At 41.2% G+C, this 18896-nt stretch overlaps 1 protein-coding gene across 1 annotated transcript in view; it reads right to left on the bottom strand.

Annotated features, from left to right (window-relative positions):
• Nucleotides 1-7164: 7164 nt before the first annotated feature.
• Nucleotides 7165-18896, bottom strand: part of LOC143908517 (uncharacterized) — a 252120-nt gene continuing 240388 nt past the window's right edge. Inside the window, exon 3 of the mRNA XM_077426213.1 lies at nt 7165-9690. Within this exon, the coding sequence (XP_077282339.1) occupies nt 9668-9690 (23 nt within the window). The 3' untranslated portion in view covers nt 7165-9667. The remainder of the gene's footprint in view (nt 9691-18896) is intronic.

Below are 18896 nucleotides of genomic sequence, written 5' to 3'. Positions count from 1 at the left end.
CGAACTATATTGATGGAGGGAAAACCAATAGGCGAAGCTAAGCATTACTTCGACGAATACGTGCTGCAGGATGGCAAGCTGTATCGATGTCTGTGAGATCGCGGTAAAACGTGGGTGGTACCACGAATGGCACGTATGCAGGTCTGCAGGCTGTGCCACGATGACGCTGGCCACATGGGGGCCGAGAAGACGTTGGAGCGTATCCAAAGGAACTATTGGTTCGCCGGTATGAGACGGTTCGTAGCAAAGTACGTCAAGGCTTGTCTAAATTGTGCTTATTATAAGCAGCCAGCCGGCAAAAAGCAGTGTAAGCTAAACATCATTGAAAAGATACCAATACCTTTTCACACGTTACATCTTGATCATGTGGGACCATTTGAAACCAGTCGAAGACATCACAAATTCCTGTTGGTAATAGTAGACGCATTCACGAAGTTCACTGTCATTGAGGCAGTAAAGTGTCAGAAGACGCAATACGTTGTAAAGATTTTGACTAATCTGTTTTATCTATTTGGAGTTCCTTCCAGGATAATCAGCGATCGGGGGACCGCATTCACGTCCCAGTCATTCCGGACGTTCTGCAATACATATGGCGTCAAACATGTGATAAACGCGGTAGCCACTCCAAGGGCCAATGGGCAATGCGAGAGGTACAATAAGACTATTGTACAGGCACTGGCCGCCACCACGGCAGGACAGGACCCAGCTGATTGGGATTTGGTAGTAAAGTCAATCCAAAGTGCGTTGAACACGATGCATAATAAGGGCATTAACACTAGCCCGATGAAGGCACTCATTGGTTGTGAGACAAGGGGCATGGCGGAGGCCCGTTTCCTAACGGAAATCCAGGATGTCGTACATCGATTGGACTTAGCGGAATTGCGTGATGACATGAAAATGCACATCGACCTGAAGCAGCAGGAGCAGAAGGTGCGGTACGACAAGACGCGCCGAGATGCCAAACTGTATAAAAAGGGCGACCTGGTCCTGGTACGGATCACGAGTGACTCTGCCACCGGGAGTAGCAGGAAACTGCACCCAAAGTTCAAGGGACCATTCCGGATTCACAAGGTCCTGATTAACGATCGGTACGAAGTTGAGGATCTGAGAGAAGGTCGAAAGAGAGGTCGGACGGTTGCAGCCGCCGATAATCTGAAGCCCTGGATTACGATACAAGGTGAGCTAGCGATCACAGCTGACATTAATGAATTTAGCTGTTCTAGTTCATGGTGCTGGATTTGCTGATGTAATAGTACAAGGCGTCAGGCCGTTGGAAATTACAAAGTATTGTTGGTACTGGGTGCCATTGTTGATGTAATAGTACAAGGCGTCAGGCCGTTGGAAATTACAAAGTATTGTTGGTACTGGGTGTCATTGTTGATGTAATAGTACAAGGCGTCAGGCCGTTGGAAATTACAAAGTATTGTTGGTACTGGGTACCATTGTTGATGTAATAGTACAAGGCGTCAGGCCGTTGGAAATTACAAAGTATTGTTGGTACTGGGTGCCATTGTTGATGTAATAGTACAAGGCGTCAGGCCGTTGGAAATTACAAAGTATTGTTGGTACTGGGTGCCATTGTTGATGTAATAGTACAAGGCGTCAGGCCGTTGGAAATTACAAAGTATTGTTGGTACTGGGTGCCATTGTTGATGTAATAGTACAAGGCGTCAGGCCGTTGGAAATTACAAAGTATTGTTGGTACTGGGTACCATTGTTGATGTAATAGTACAAGGCGTCAGGCCGTTGGAAATTACAAAGTATTGTTGGTACTGGGTGCCATTGTTGATGTAATAGTACAAGGCGTCAGGCCGTTGGAAATTACAAGGTATTGTTGGTACTGGGTGCCATTGTTGATGTAACAGTACAGCGCGCTAGACCGTTGGAAATTATATATTGATGTAATAGTACACGAGCTAGGCCGTTGGAAATTATATATTGTTGTAACAGTACAATGAGCTGGCAGTTGGAAATTATATATTTATGTAACAGTACACGAGCTAGGCCGTTGGAAATTATATATTGTTGTAACAGTACAATGAGCTGGCAGTTGGAAATTATATATTTATGTAACAGTACAACGAGCTGGGCCATTGGAAATTATAAGAAGTAACCGGCCATGTACAGATTTTGGTTGTTGAGCATGTGTAGTCAAAGGGTTGTAGGAATGAGACATGACACGACCGCTATACGACACAGTAACTGTTAATGATTATTATTTACAGATGATGATAATGGCCGGACTGATAATTAGTTATGGTCTTCATAAAGCATAAATTGGACTATTGTTGTGCCAACTAGTGGAAGTGAGATATCAACCCTAAGAATTTCCAGACCAAGGACATCTAGTTAATTCGGTTTGCTTTCCAACGAAGAACTCCTTGATGCCTAGGGACAGGCATCCTTGACAGGAAGGGCCGAATGTAAGCGATATTTCAAGGACCCGCGGCGAATACGGGCCTTCCGCCGGGTTACTAAGATGACGTCACTACCGATGCGCCGTAACCAATGGTCGGGCTCGAGCTTCGACCAATCAGCGCTCCCGCCAATATACTCAGGATGACGAGCGGGGATGACAGTGCCGGGCAGTCTCGTTGGCGTTACGTAACGACGCACGAACAATATATATTATAGCGATCGGTCCCGAGATAAAAGGGCGTAGAGTTATTAGAAGTATTATTGTCGTCTTCACGTGGGAATTAAAATAAATTTCAGTTCCGTATCTATCGAATAGCGTACACTAGTATCAAAGTATTTTTTTTTTCATTATTATTATCTTTTATTGAGGGCGTGGGTTCGAATCCCACTTCTGAACTGTAAACCCTGGGATATCCGTGATTACATAACGATTCTTATTAAGAACTTTCTCCACTTGGTAACGACCCTTATAATTAAATATTTCTCTTCTCGACAAATCTTGCTTACGAAGCCAATTATGCAAAACTATATATTGTTGCTTTTACCATTTTCTCAGTAGTATCAACTTTAGCAATAGCAGATTTTCTATAAAATCGCCATTGTGCGGCAATAAGTATTCCAAACGCATTTTTTATTACTCTTCTTGCTCGAGATAATCGATAATTATAAATCTTTTTCTCAGTGGTTATAGTTCACGTCTGTCAGGATATGACCGACGTATATTTAGCAAATAAATTAAAAATTATTGAAAATTAACTAACCCAATCGTTTGGAAATCATTTGGAGATATTTGGAAAAAACTTTTCAGAGTTTGGAAAACCATACAATAATCACAATTAATTAAAATCAATTAAGCGTATAATTAGCAGAAAGTTTTTAAAAAATATTTTTTTTTAATCCAATCGCTCCAGAATCATTTGGATAAAGTGTCGATATAATTTTTATTATTTAGAAAACAACTGTATTCTAATAAAAATTAATTAAAGGTCAATATTTCGTTTTAATGTCTGCACTATAGTGCAATAAAGTGCACATACTTCTCCTGACGACGAGTGGCAAGACTGACAAGAAATCAGCAACCTAACCTACAGTGAATTCTTGCTGGCGATTTTAATTCACAGTCCCGTTCTCAATGAATTCAGATTAACGTAAGTAATTGCGCGATATAACAAGTACATCCCAGCAAACGAAAAAAGATTGAAAAGAATTAAAACGGGATTGCCAGGAATTCAATTAAGGACTTTCCGAATTCCATTCTGTCCAAAAAAAAGATTAAAATAGTTTCAATATCATGGAATTCCTTATTTTGGAAAGAATTTGTTTTTTTTTAATCCCATTCAATTCCGACACAAAAACATTATACCATTGAATGCCAGGTTAGGGATTGGAAAGTTTCGTGATGAATTCCATTGAATACCATTGATTCCGTTAACGAAATGAATACCATTGAATGCCAAACTAGAAATTAAAAATTTCCGTATTGAATTCCATTGAATTCCGTATATTCTGACAATAAAATGAATACCATTGAATGCCAGGATAGGGATTGAAAAGTGTCCGTGTTGAACTCTGTGGCGGTACGCGCCACCAATAGTACATGCCCGCGCGGTATCTGCATTACCGGCAGTTCGCGTCGACGCCGCTAGCCGTCGCATTGCCGGGGCATCTTCTCGAGTTCAAAGTTTCGTCTCGACCGCTATGTAAAGGGACCCCCTACGGTGCACGGTGCCTGACAAATCTTACAAATCTCATTTTCGGGCTAATTGCCCGTCGGCAGTAGTGCGTGTAATGCCCTTAGGCATACACAAAAGCTCACCGACGAACAACGGAGGCGCGAGACGTTTCCCTAAACCATTTAATGCCATGCGATTCCATAACCTTTACGGATTCCATAGGATTGGATGGAATTGAAAATTTCTTGTTTGGATTCCATGGGATTGGACCATCTCACATTTCGAATCCCCCGTCTAATTTTATCTAATTCCGCCAAAAAAGGGATTTAAAGGTATTAAAAAATTTTAATATTTTTTAATCCTTTTGCGTTTGCTGGGATATTCTCATCCCGATATCTCGTTATTCATACTCGTGTTTATACTTTTTCTGCTCGATTTCCGAGCTATATATATTCAACATCCTTATCATCCAACCAGATATTAATAAAACTAAAGATCCTGTTAGGGCAATCCATTTTCCTCAGTTTGGCCTTAAGTATATGAATTAAATTGAACATTATCGTGCGCCGAAGCCACATCCAAAAATGCTGCTAGAACATATCCGTCACTAAGCATAGCTGTCTTTATCTGAAGTAAGCTTCACTAAATTTTCTGTACACGATCTGCCTTTTCGGAAACCATTTTGTAGAGGATGAAATTTTTGCTCTTTCTCCGCCCACCATATTAGCCTTTCGTTTACCAGCCTCTCCATTAATTTGCCCATACATGATGAAAGCGATATTGGTCTGACTTTATTTTTGTTTACTTTATCTATAAACAATACCTGAAACTCTCTCCACTCTTGTGGGAAACCTTGACTTAACTAGATATCATTGAACAAGCGTAGTAAATACGATAAAGCTCTTTTAGGTAAATTCTTTATCATCTTGTAATCTATACCATCTCTACCCGGTGCCGAATCTTTTTTTATCATCCCCAGAGCCCTAATCAGTTCTACCTCTGAGAATAAAGCATCTAATTCCGTTTCACCTCTACAATAGTTATTATCCGCTACTTCCTTCCAAGACGCACCAGGCGCAGACAATTTGTCGATTTCTTCTCTTATAACTTTCTCTCTATCTCCTAACTGCCATTTATTCCAACTTACTTTATTACTAAATTTTTTGAAAGTCCTCATAATATTCCAAACATATGTTAAACTTGTATATCTACTAATGCTATTACAAAAATTCTTAAAATTTTCTCTTTTCTTCTTTTTAATCACTTTCTTTGCAATGGCTACATGTTTTTTATACTCTATAAATGAGTGTAAAGTCTGTAATTTCCTATATAGCTTCAACTTCTTTTTCCGCAACTCTATTACTTTTGAACATTCCGCGTCTCACCATCTAACTTGCTGTTTATTGGTCTTCCCTTGTTCTATCTCTGGACTAGTTGACTTTATATACGTTTCCTTCCTACCTGAGGCTATATTAACCGCCTTCTTCATTATATTAATAAACAAAGAATATCTCGACTGGAGATTACTACCGGACATTCTTTTTTCCAATTCCTCCATTTCTTTTTCTATAATTTTCTGATAAATTGTCCAATCCGTTCTTTTAGTCGAAAATCTATTAGAAATTTTTTTATACACTAAGATATCAGCATCTATATCAATTTGCAACGGAAAGTGATCCGATTACCAAGCATCCTTTAATTGCTCATAATCAATATAATCCAACATTTTACCATCCGCGAAAATTATATCTAAAGATGCTACCTGATTTCTATTATTTATCCTAGACAAAGGTATCCTGATTTACACATAAAAATCCTTGGTTGAAGAATTTTACCTGTAAATTTTCCCCATTGATGTCAGTATTATTACAATTCCATAGCATATTACGAGCATTAAAGTCTCCCATTAGTATTGAACCATAACCTTTCTTATCAAATTTAAGCAAATTGGACCAGACCCTAGGATCTTCCCTGCCATCCGGTCTTCTATAGACTGCTATAAGATTGAACTTAATTACTGAATTACATATTCTAATGCTACATATGTCAAAATTTTCTGATCCAATTTGCCAATCTTTAATCTCTTCAAATTCTGATTGATAAATAATGTTTATCCATCAAATTACCGAGCCAACGTCACGGAGTCATGCGACCAATGGCGTGTGAGAGTACGTTTTTTTTTCTATTTCTCAGGAAAACTATTGACCACCAAACGTTTTAATTACAATATTCGTGACCACCAAACGATTCCCCGTCGATTGAGCCCTATCAAAGTCAATTTGGGTGATAAATACAATTGTTCCGACTAGTGGCACAGAGGTGATATGTCCGCCCAGCAAACGAAAAAAGATTGAAAAGAATTAAAACGGGATTGCCAGGAATTCAATTAAGGACTTTCCGAATTCCATTGTGTCCAAAAAAGGGATTGAAATAGTTTCAATATCATGGAATTCCTTATTTTGGAAAGAATTTGTCTTCTTTGAATCCCATCCAATTCCGACACAAAAATATTATACCACTGAATGTCAGGTTAGGGATTGGAAAGTTTCGTCATAAATTCCATTGAAAACCATTGATTCCGTTAACGAAATGAATACCACTGAATGCCAGGTTAGGAATTGGAAAGTTTCGTGATGAATTCCATTGAATACCATTGATTCCGTTAACGAAATGAATACCATTGAATGCCAAACTAGGAATTAAAAATTTCCGTATTGAATTCCATTGAATTCCGTCTATTCTGACAATAAAATGAATACCATTGAATGCCAGGATAGGGATTGAAAAGTGTCCGTGTTGAACTTTGAACTCCATTGAGTTCCGACTATTCCGACAATGAAATAAATACCATTGAATCCCAAATTTGGAAATCAATATGTATATATCGAATTCCATTGAATTCCGACGATATTTACAACAGAACAAATTCCATTTTATTCCAAATTAAGATTAAAAAACGAGTATAAGACGTTAAATTTCTAGTTTTATCCCATCGTTATTTGAGTCTATAATATATATATATATATATATATATATATATATATATATATATGTCATTCCCTATTACTTACAAAATTGAAAGTCATTCTTATGAATTAATTGTAATTTTAAAAGTTCCGTATTAGTTTAATTTTTGGTAACTTTGGGATAAACAAACTAATGTAAAACATTAAATTTTTTAAATATTCAACAGTCGGTATTGTTACATTAAAATAAAACGTTTTATTTACAAAAATCATATTAGACAATTTTTATTGCAAATATATATACAATTAAGTTGACAATAAAATAAATTATATTATTTTTTGTTTTTCAGCGTGAGCTCGATGAGGAGAATTGTATTCTAATCTACCTTTCTTCACTTTAAAAATTACATCTTAGAAAATGTTTTCTAGAATTAAAATGACAATTCTTTTAGTTGAAATTTATATGTTCTTTGACACTTAATATCTTGTTATAAGTAAACATTAAACAAGAAAATAATTTTTTTCTATGTAGTAACATTTTTTTAAGAAAGAGTGTAATATTTAAAATATATATATTGTCACGACTTTTTCACTCCCGGACCGCTCCGGGACGTGTGTCGGATCAAAAGGAGTAAGGAGAGCGGGATGACGGGCCTCTCCGACGATTCCCTCGCACCTCCGACACTTCGCGAAACGAATTTACCGTTGGGCGCCAGACGCGTCAACGCGCGTCCGCGAAATCGCGAAAGAAAACCAACACGAGACGCACAGCGAGACGTGCGGATGTGTGAGGAATCGGCTAGCTCGACCTAAGGGCTGGGGCGGGTGATGAAGGGCGGCGCGATCTTCGGCGGGGTGACACGCCATAAATAAGGTTCCGAACTCAAGCGATTAATAAATCAAAATAACATTTATTCATTAGAAATGCGCGCGTGAAACATATAGGGGCCGATTCGGCTCCGGCCGGTCAGGCAAATCATATAATCAGTCGCGCGAGCGTCCGAGATGAAACAAAAGAAATAATGATAGCGCGGACACCAGAATAAACGAAGTACGGCGTTATCGTGTAATAAACGCGCAGAAGGCGCTGCGATTAGATCAGAGAGATACAGTATGACAAAACTTACAATTAATATGGAACATCAACCGTAAACGCGAAATAATCACGGAAATAGAAAATAAGATCTCGCAGGAAAGATCGCGAAAGGGCGATACCTCACGCTCGGAGCGCGTGAACGCAACGCCGGGAGTCGCGCGAGAATTCTGTCTCCAATTATCTTAAGCCTAACGCAAGTATGAATCGTGGCGGAAGCCACGTCCCAAAGTAATGAGGACCGAACGCAACACAATAACGCGAACTCAATTTCGGCGCGATTGCAAGGAGATGCGGAATACTATAACAAACGCGAAAATACGGACTTAATCTAACGCGAGAAATGACCAAAGGTAGCGCCAGTCATTCGGGCACGGACAATCCTGTCCTCAGGGATTTCCGAACGCGAAAACGAGGCGCCGAGGCAATCGGCGTAGCGCGAAATACTGGAAGAAACGCGAGGAACATGTGCGGGATTACCGCGAGCAATAATAACACGTTATCACCGAACAACGCATCCGAACATAACTACCCTAACACGCACGATTCTCTGAGGCAAATAGCCACTCACAGACGGCCGATTAACGCGAATGATGTGCCGACGCATGCGAAATTCCACAAGAGCAATTCTTGGTAATTTGATACGCCGGGAACACGGAAGGCGCGAGGCACAACCACGAGCGCGGACATTATGCGAAACGGACGCGCAGCAGCAGATTTCGTCACGAATCTATCGCGATCTCCAGAGGCTCGCAATCGCGTCTTTACTTCAATTCCGCGGCCACGATACCATCCCGAGGCCCTTCGCTCTCGCTGTCGATCGCCATTCGATACGCGGTCTCAAGGGACCGCACGCGTCGCGATATTACAACGTTATCCCGGACGAGAGCGTGCACCGGAGGGCGGCGTCGTGGCGTTACATTTCGCGATTAATTACTGCGGGCAACCTCACCGGTGTGATGTCTCCTCGTAGGGCTCCTTACCGTCACCTCGTACGGAGGATCGCCGCAGCGCAACAGATTTTCCCGACTCGGGGCGGCTATCGCGTAGCTTTTAAAGAAAACGTTCGCACTCGCCGACGGACGACCAGAGAGTGTCTCGCTAGATTCGCTCGATAACGGAATCGATGCGGCACCCCCTTCCGTAGGGGCGTGCCAACCAATCGAGAGCGAGCTTGCAAGCTCGCGCGATATTCTAACGCAAGATCGTCGTAAGGTGGATCCATCGGGAGCGCGCAACGGTCCCTCGGCGGCGTAGCGACTTCTTCAATTTGTCCCTGGGCAGCGGACTGGACTTTGTTCTGGCCGGTGTGCCTCCGGTTGCCTTCGGGGCGGTCATCAGTCACTCCGCGGGCCGGTATTCCGTGGAGGCAGATTGCTGAGGCCGGGTTTTCCCCGGTACCTGGGGCCCCGCTATCGGCGGCCTTGTCCATCGCTGCCCCTTTCGCCGCACGCCTGCCGCGTTGCTCTCGCCGCCCGTGATCCCTGTAGTTTCCGCTCTCGCCACCCCTCCTCGCACTATGGGACGTTTCGCCTATTTTCTGGCCAAAAATGACAAAAATCAAAGTCGAAGTTCGTAATGTTTAACGATTGGAAAAGTTTCTATAAACATTAGTGAGACACGGTTAAAAATTTAAGACCATTCCACGCAAAGTATTTTTTTTGTCGCATTTTGTGTTCGAAAGTGTGTAAAAATGTACCTTGAAATCACGAAAGATTATTGTTTCTTTGATCTTTTTTTTTCTCCTCCAATGTTGAAGACGTACAAATCACTGGTTGAAATACTTTTTTAGCATAAGTTAATGCTTGAAAATAATAAAAATAAATTAAGCTTTGGCCATTCTGGTGGAGAAAACTTTAAACTTGAATTAGAAAAAAGTAATGATTTTATCAGTTTCTGATATTTAAAAGACTAGAACTTCCGAATAACAAACAATAACAAGACGATCTTTGGCTTAAATATTAGGTGGGACTTTACTCTTCCTAAAACCGTTCCGTAAATCACCGCCTAGAACCGCCTCAGGGAGATATAATTTTTTAAAGTAAAGACAATCGACTATTTTTTTCTTAACAAGTTCGTGATTAAGCTAAGCGATATCACAGTGAGACGTTTTATAGGGGTTTTTGAGGTTGCTGATTTTGAATATGACATTAAAAATTAGAAATACAAAATGGCGGATCTAATATGGCGCCCAAAAATATAAAAATATTATAAAAATGATAGATTATATCACGCACGAAAAACAACTAAAGTTGATAATTTGACAGATATGTTTAAACGTGCCTTAGCAAGTTCCGATATTATAATTTCAAGTATTAGCTTACAAAAAAGAATTAATAAGAGAAAGCGTAAACATTTTCCACCAGAGGTTATAGATTTATTAGTTATTAATGATACAGACTTTGACATTAATTTAAAAGATGATGATATTTTAGATGTTACTAGCGAAACTGAAGACGAAGACGAGTGCAACTTCGAGCTTGAAAATATAGTATTTCATTTAGACGATCTTGATATAGAAATGGAAGACAAAAATATTGAATAAGTCGTTATTAATTAATAAGTTTTAACAGTCATTTTCAATTTCAAGTTTTGATCGACAATTTTATAATTTTGTCGGGCGCCATATTGGATCCGCCATTTTGTATTTATAATTTTTAAAGTCATATTCAAAATCAGCGACCTTGAAAACCCCTTAGAAGCCCCCTAGGTTTCATTTTTATGCAAAACAAGCAATTTTTTATATTTTCCGGCGCCATATTGAATCCGCCATTTTATATTTATAATTTTTAAAGTCATATTCAAAATCAGCGACCTCGAAAACCCCTTAGACACCCCCTAGGTTTCATTTTTATGCAAAACAAGCAATTTTTTATATTTTCCGGCGCCATATTGGATCCGCCATTTTATATTTATAATTTTTAAAGTCATATTCAAAATCAGCGACCTCGAAAACTCCTTAGAAACCCCCTAGGTTCTATTTTTATGCAAAACAAGCAATTTTTGCGCCATATTGGATCCGCCAATTTGTATTTCTAATTTTTAATGTCATATTCGAAATCAGCGACCCCAAAAACCCCAATATACAGACGTTCATCTCATGACAACAAATCTTTGATATTTTGGCCAAAAAATAGGCGAAACGTCCCATAGTGCCTCGGTCTTGGTCCTCCCGGACCCCTTTCGTTATTGGTACTCCCTCGAAGATTCGCCGTGGTGTGGGTGAGGCGCCGCGCGCATTATAATTACACATGAAAATAAAAGAATAGTCAAAACGCGGAAACGATATCGACTTTTTGGCCTCGGGAGATCTCGTCGTCGCCCCTCTGGCTCGTCCCTGGGCGCAAATTTCCGCGCCTTGTGACGGCGGCGGGGCGCTGCCACGAAGCGGCGGGCCGCAACGTCACAATATATATCGCTACGTTTACGCGAGCGTTACTTCTGTAGTAACTTACGATAATTCGTTCGCGTAAACGGGATTTTCCTTCGCGTAAACGGGATTTTGTAGTAACTTACGATAATTTACGCCGCGTAAAAGAGTGATATATCGTAAGTTACTACAGAAATAACGATCGCGTAAACGTAGTATATGCCAAGAAAATAAATATTTAAATCCAATAAAATAATTTCTTGAGCCATGTAATAAATCATTTTCTTGAATAAAGTATGACTTTTGTGGGTTATAACATTTCCTTTTCTTAATGACAAAATTTTACTTTCTTGAAGAAAATTACTTCTTAGGCGGCTCCTACCAAGGGAATATTTTTTTAAACCAAATAAATATGTTTTTAAATTATGTTTTTCATATTTAAGTAAATATTTATTTAATTTAAATAAAAATGTACGATATCAGAATCAAAATAACAATTTTTAAAGTTGAAATTTATATGCTCTTTGACACTTAATATCTTGTTATAAGTAAACATTTATTCTTTAACAAGAAAATAATTTTTTTCTATGTAGTAACATTTTTTTAAGAAAGAGTGTAATATTTAAAATCTATACACCAAGAAAATAAATATTTAAATCCAATGAAATAATTTCTTAAGAGCCATGTAATAAATCATTTTCTTGAATAAAGTATGACTTTTGTGGGTTATAACGTTTCCTTTTCTTAATGACAAAATTTTACATTCTTGAAGAAAATTACTTCTTAGATGGCTTCTATCAAGGAAATATTCTTTTAAACTAATTTGGCGGTACGCGCCACCAGTGATACACGCCCGCGCGGAAAATGGGTAGTTTGCATCAACGCCGCTTGGCGTCGCATCGCCCGCACATTCTCTCGAGTTCAAAATTCCGCACCGACCGGTATATAGGGAGACTCCCTACGGGACCGAATAAGATATTTTTGGATATTTTCAGGCGCTAGTCGCCTAAGGCAAGAGTTCCCAAGCTTTAAGCCCACACGGCGCCAGTCGTCTGTCTACAAAAATAAACGTTTATCTAAAAACATTGATCCTTTCCAATTTTCATAAAATTGTGTGTGTGTGGTCATTTCGGGAGGAATTTAAAACAATTTCCTAAACCATCTAATGCCATGCAATTCCATAATCTTTACGGATTCCATAGGATTGGATGGAATTGAAAATTTCTTTTTTGGATTCCATGGGATTGGACCATCTCATTTCAAATCCCATTTAATTTCATCTAATTCCGCCAAAAAAGGGATTCAAAGGTATTAAAAAATTTTAATATCTTTTAATCCTTTTTCGTTTGCTGGGCGGCATTATGCGCATACGGTTTTTTCTATTTTCTGGGAAAACGGTTGACCACCAAATGTTTTTATGATAATATTCGTGACCACCAAACGATTCCGCGTCGAATGAGCTATAAAAAAGTTAAATTGGTTGAAAAATAAAAAATATCCGGCTAAGTTCACACCGGAAATTTCATTTTTATTTTACAGGAAAACGACTAACCACCAAACGATTGGATTAGACTACTAAAGACCACCAAACGACCACCAATCGATTCCAATTAATGAAAGTTCGATACGTTAAAGTTGTCCGGCCAACTTCATAGAGGTCGGCCGCCATGCGACTCCACGAGAATTTTATGAGCAAACTGTAGGTTAGGTTGCTGATTTCTTGCCAGTCTTGCCACTTGTCGTCAAGAAAAATATGTGCACTTTATTGCACTATAGTGCAGACATTAAAACGAAATATTGACTTTTAATTAATTTTTATTAGAATACAGTTGTTTTCTAAATAATAAAAATTATGATATTGACTTAATCATAGTAGAAAATGTAGCCGTCTGTTTACAAATGAAGATGTTATGCATATGATGCTCATGCCATCCAATCCGTTAATAACTAGTTTAAAAAGTAAACTACATAAAAAAAATTTAGACTTAAGCGATGAGACGCAAGAATTACTTTGCTTTCGCTTATACGTTAATTAAATGTAAATTGAATTTTTATTTAATTTCAATCAAATACTTGTTTCTATCACTAATTTATAATAAATATACACTTTTGCACATTTTATAAGTCAACATTGAAAAGTTCTATGATCATTCATTGCATATTTTACAAGTAACATAATTTTTTCCGCGATTCGCGCAAACGGCTCTACTGTGCGCCGGGCCGGCCGAGCGCGGCCGCCGCGCCGTGGCCGCAGCATATCCCCTCTAACTGGCTAGTTCGGACACGAACCATTAGCACGGACGCAAACCATGAGCGGTTACCGAGCGAAACGACGTAGTTGAGTTGCACTTTCTCAGGCGGCGCGTCGGAAAATGCGACACAGAAAAATTGACGAAAAATGCCGGGATGGCCTTTCTCAGGTTTCTCTCTGGTGGCAGCCTCTGTTGAATCCCGTGTATGGGCGCATCTCGACCACATCCGCCTGCCACAGGTCATCGTATCCGCGCACTATGACGCGTCTTCGCGAATAATTTCTTCTCGCAGGAGCATGTAATTCTCCCACCAGCCTCTGTTTCTCAGTTGATTGCTTCTTACTAGCCATGACGATGACGCGCAACTGACGCAGAGATCAGATGTACGTTCTTATCTATTCGCGATGATTTGCAATTACATCTTGAATCATCTTTTGAACCTTTAAAACGTCTTTAAAAACAACGAAAACGTCTTTAAAACAACCTTTTTTAAAAACAACCAGTTTTAACTCTGTTTGATAGCTGTTTCATAGCTGTTTTTAGCTGTTTCATAGCGGTTCAAGAGCTGTTTTAGTTGTTTGATAGCTGTTCAAGAGCTGTTTGATAGCTGTTTCATAGCTGTTTTTAGCTGTTTCATAGCTGTTTTTAGCTGTTTCATAGCGGTTTAATAGCTGTTTGATAGCTGTTTCATATCTGTTTTTAGCTGTTTTTAGCTGTTTGATAGCTGTTTTTAGCTGTTTCATAGCGGTTCAATAGCTGTTTTACAGATCAAATCACCGAAAGTCAATGGCGCGATATCGTTTTCGAGAACATACGTGTCTCGCGGTGACTTCATCGCACACGTGCAAAACTGCACATCGCAGATTTTTCGGCAGACGCATCCGTATGGCTACTGAGATAAAATTAGATATGATAAACAAACGATGTGACAATAGTGTGATGTAGTAGGATGAATTTGAAGGTACGCTCAGTAGTCGAGGACTAGAAGTAAGAGCAGTCGGTTGGCGTGCTTGTTTGTGCGACTTATACAATTCGTTCGCCATCTTAAGACATTTAAAACATTTAAAACATTAGATTTAAAAGTAGTGGGTGCAAGTGTGGAAAAAATGGATTTCGAAGCATTGCACTTTGAAGAAGAAGAAAGAATGGAAGTTGAAGCAAACGAGGAAGAAATGGAGGTGCCTGAAGAAATGGAAGTGCCTGGAAAAATGGAAGTAAATGAAGAGGAAGGAATGGAAGTTGATGATGATGATGCTGCAGTATTGTCAGACGATTCATGTTATGATAGTAAAATGTCTGAGGATGTTTCGGAAGAAATATTCAGAGTCATGAATCAGGCTGAAGTCAATGCGTTAAATCCTCTTACAAGGATGTGCTGCACGTATTTTTACTTTACTCCAGGACAGACAAAGTTTTGTGCGTCATGCATTGTGAGAATCGGTGGATTATTCTCGATGCTGTATGCTTATCGTAAACATGACACCAGACGGTATATTCTGATGAACGGCCTTTTTTGTTCATCGTGTGGGGGGGGGGCCACTATATCTTATTTTACATGTAATATGTGTCCTATGTGTGTTTTCGTGTAAATATTGACTGTTTAAACTGTAGTATTTTTTAAAATATTTTAAGTGTATATTATCTAAAATTAAGAGACCTATATTGCTAAGAGACTAACAATAAGTGTAACAATGTTGTGTGACACACAGTGCGGAAGGTGACTGAGAGCCGGGAAGTGGTATCCAGCAATGGTAAGCAATTTTTTACAATATAAACGCGAACGCGGGTCCCCTCGCCCCGCGGCGCCCGAAAACGCGAACGCTCCGCGGTGCGGCGAAAACGCGGACCCCTTCGCCCAGCGGCGCGGCGATAACGCGGTCGCCCCGCGGCGCCGGAAAACGCGGACCTCCTCACCCCGCAGCACCAGAAAACGCGGACCCCTCCTCGCCCCGCGGCGCCGGAAAACGTGGTTCCCCCCTCCCCCTCCCCCGCGGCGCCCGAAACACGCGGTTCTCCCCTCCCCCTCTTCCGTGGCGCACGAAACACGCGGTTCCCCCCTCCCCTTCCGCCGCGGCGCACGAAAAACGCGGTTTCTTCCTTCCCCTCTTTTTTCGCGGTACCCCCCTCCCCGCCCGCGGTTCCCCCCTCGCTCCTCTCCCTCCCTCAGATCCCCTAGTTAGAATCGGCCTAACTTACCTACTCAAAATATCCAATATATATATATATATATATATATATATATATATATATATATATATATATACATGTAAAAATATATTTAATAAAAATATTTAAAATATAAAATACAAAAATGTGTGATTAATATTCCTTCCATTAATATAATACATACGTTACATTACTGTTTCGTAATTTCTGTCGCGATCGCGGATCAATATCGTACCGGTAACGCCATCCCTTAGTCGCCCTCCGAACGAGAGGATCTGACGCTGCACCCCCCGTCAACCCTGACCGCGAAGTTTTTCCCGACGCGTAACGATCCTGTCATGCCGTGATCGCATGATCCCGGAAAAGCGAATGATTGGTCGATACGCGTCGTGCTTCCGAAGGTTCCCGAAACGGGCCCGCGACGGGCCGCGAAAGCTCCGGTCTCCGATAGTCTAAAAGAGCACTCCGGTTCACGAGGTAGCATACCGCCGTGCATCCGTTATCGTTTACTCCGTTTCACGCGGTCGCATATAAGCAGTCGTGCACACGGGTCTGACTGTTCTCACAGAGCCCGCAAATAAATCGCGCCGGTAGTGCGATTTCTGCAACTCGCCCTCGCCTCGCGAGCGGTGAACATACGCGTTTCGGTGCGTGTTACGTGCCGCGCCATTGTGCGCTCGCTTATCGTCGTCGTTGCTGCGACTAAAGAACACTTTCGCGTCTTGTGCGTTACGAACATAAGTTCGACTGCTATAAACCGCCTATGTGCGCTCATTAATCTCAAGCTTCAATTGCGTGTATTAATTGCTCTCGCAACTCCGCGACCGGTTATCAGATCCGCGTCACGTGATCAGCACACCGCCTCACGTGCGCGCAGAGTACCGCGCTCATCTTAATTTGTGAACTGACTGACTGTTAAATAAACTATTTTTGTGCATCATTCCACGAAACTCAAGTGTCCGTTCCTAATCGCACACCGGATCCCTGTCGGGGTCGACTCGGCATTCTTACGCTAATTGGCGAACCGGAGTTACGCCCGGAAACAGAACTTCGCTAACAATTACATACATAGATACATACATACATACATACATGTATATATATGTGGGGTAGGTTGTGGTTAGAATATCAGGGTAGGTACGTCGATTCCCACAATAACGAATCTTTTCATATAGGTAAAATCTCACTATATTTTATCATGCTCTATGTACAAATAATAAACTTCTTTAATGTGTATGAGTACGTGGTCGTGTGTGTAAGTGTAAGTTATTGTTGTGTAATGTAATACTCTCATTACTCTTCTTGGAAAAGTTGCTTAACAAAACTCTTCTTCTTGAGGGGACTCTTTCGTGATATCGCCAGATTCCGTCCGGGAGTCCTTGGCTTGCCTCTTGGTGTGGACGGAACGGGACTCAGTCGGGAACGTGGACGACGTGGTTGAGAAGGAGTTTTAAATATGTGGTCCGTCTGTGTGGCTACAGAATTTCTCCGATCGTATGGAATTGGAAGATGTCGGATCCGTAGAACTAGGATTGGTAGATCAATCGGTATGAGTCTCTAAGGTAGAAAAGTCTCTATCTTAGGGATAGGAAGTTGGTCCTTTGCCTGGATCTCTATTGGGATAAGTTTCCAAGGTAGGAAGGTCTCTTCCTTCTGATCCTTCGTTGAGATCTCAGGAACTGGAGTTGGAGCTGGAATCGGACTGGGAGTAGACGACGCCTTGTTTACGACCGATTTCAGTGCTGCCGGACGGGCTGGGTCGGAATGGCCCCAGTGTGCAATCGGCGTAAACTTCCACTTCGTCTTCGGGATGCACTTCCACGGCAGGGACCATAGAGGTCAGGACAGGTCGACCCTTCGGCTTGGTCTTTGGAACAGGAAGCGGAGCAGGAGCTGGACTAGGAGAAGGCAGCGCCTTGGTCTCCACCGTGGTCTTCGGAACAGGAAGCGGAGCAGGAGTTGGACTAGAAGAAAGCAGCGCCTTGGTCTCCATCGGATACGGTGTTGCCCGTCGGGCTGGGTCGTTACGACCCCGAAAACTCTTCCGCGGCAGGGTGTCTGTTGACTCTTACCGAAGAGAGTTAATGCCCTGCCAAGCAGGTATAGTCCGAAAGCCACTAAGAGCACGCTACGGTTAATGCCCTGCCAAGCAGGTATAGTACGAAGGCCACTAAGAGCACGCTCCGTTCAAAAGGGTTATTATGACAAGGGCCTATCAGCACACCCTGTCTGGCGTTCACGAGGATTGCTGGAGAAACCCCGCTGAGGTGCCCCTTATATAGAGGTCGATGTTGAATCTTTCTTACGAGAGAATCGGCCGGCGATGCGCCGCGTGGCGGGCGCGCGTCAATCCATCTCGCCGATCGATATTGTGCCGCGCGTCGCTACTATCCGTTCCGCGCGCCTTCGTTCCGCGCGCCTTCGTGCCGCGCGCCCGTTGTACTATCCGTGCCGCGTATGTACGGTCGTACGCTCGTGTGTTCGTGGCGGACAGCTGACTGCCACAATATACATACATAAATTATATTGCATACATTGCATACATTATATATAAAAATATATATAACAAAAATATTTAAAATATAAAATACAAAAATGTGTGATTAATATTTCTTCCATTAATATAATACATACGTGAGCGGCAGTGTGGCTCTAGTGGTGGAGCGCCAGACTCGTAATCTGAGGAATCAGGTTCGAGTCCACTAGAAACATGGAATTTTTTTTCTGAAAGCTGCGCTCCTCCGTGCAAGATTGAGGCCTTTGTGCGGAGAAAACTGGGCTCCGTCTTTCGGAAAGAGACGTTAAGCCGTTGGTCCAAAGGGTTAAAGTGAGAGGAGAATAAGGATAGTATTGGTTGGTAGTATATTGCGAACCCTACGGGGATATGCAATAAATTATAATTTATTTCTGAACCTCGTTAATTAAAGTGTCTGTGTTTCGAATATAATACATACGTTA

Source organism: Temnothorax americanus, unplaced genomic scaffold (assembly GCF_048541705.1).
Source record: "Temnothorax americanus isolate GAGA-0224 unplaced genomic scaffold, ASM4854170v1 Scaffold98, whole genome shotgun sequence".
NCBI lineage: Eukaryota > Metazoa > Arthropoda > Insecta > Hymenoptera > Formicidae > Temnothorax > Temnothorax americanus.
The sequence above is the reverse complement of the archived record's forward strand: the minus strand, read 5'-3'. Positions and strand labels throughout refer to the sequence as shown.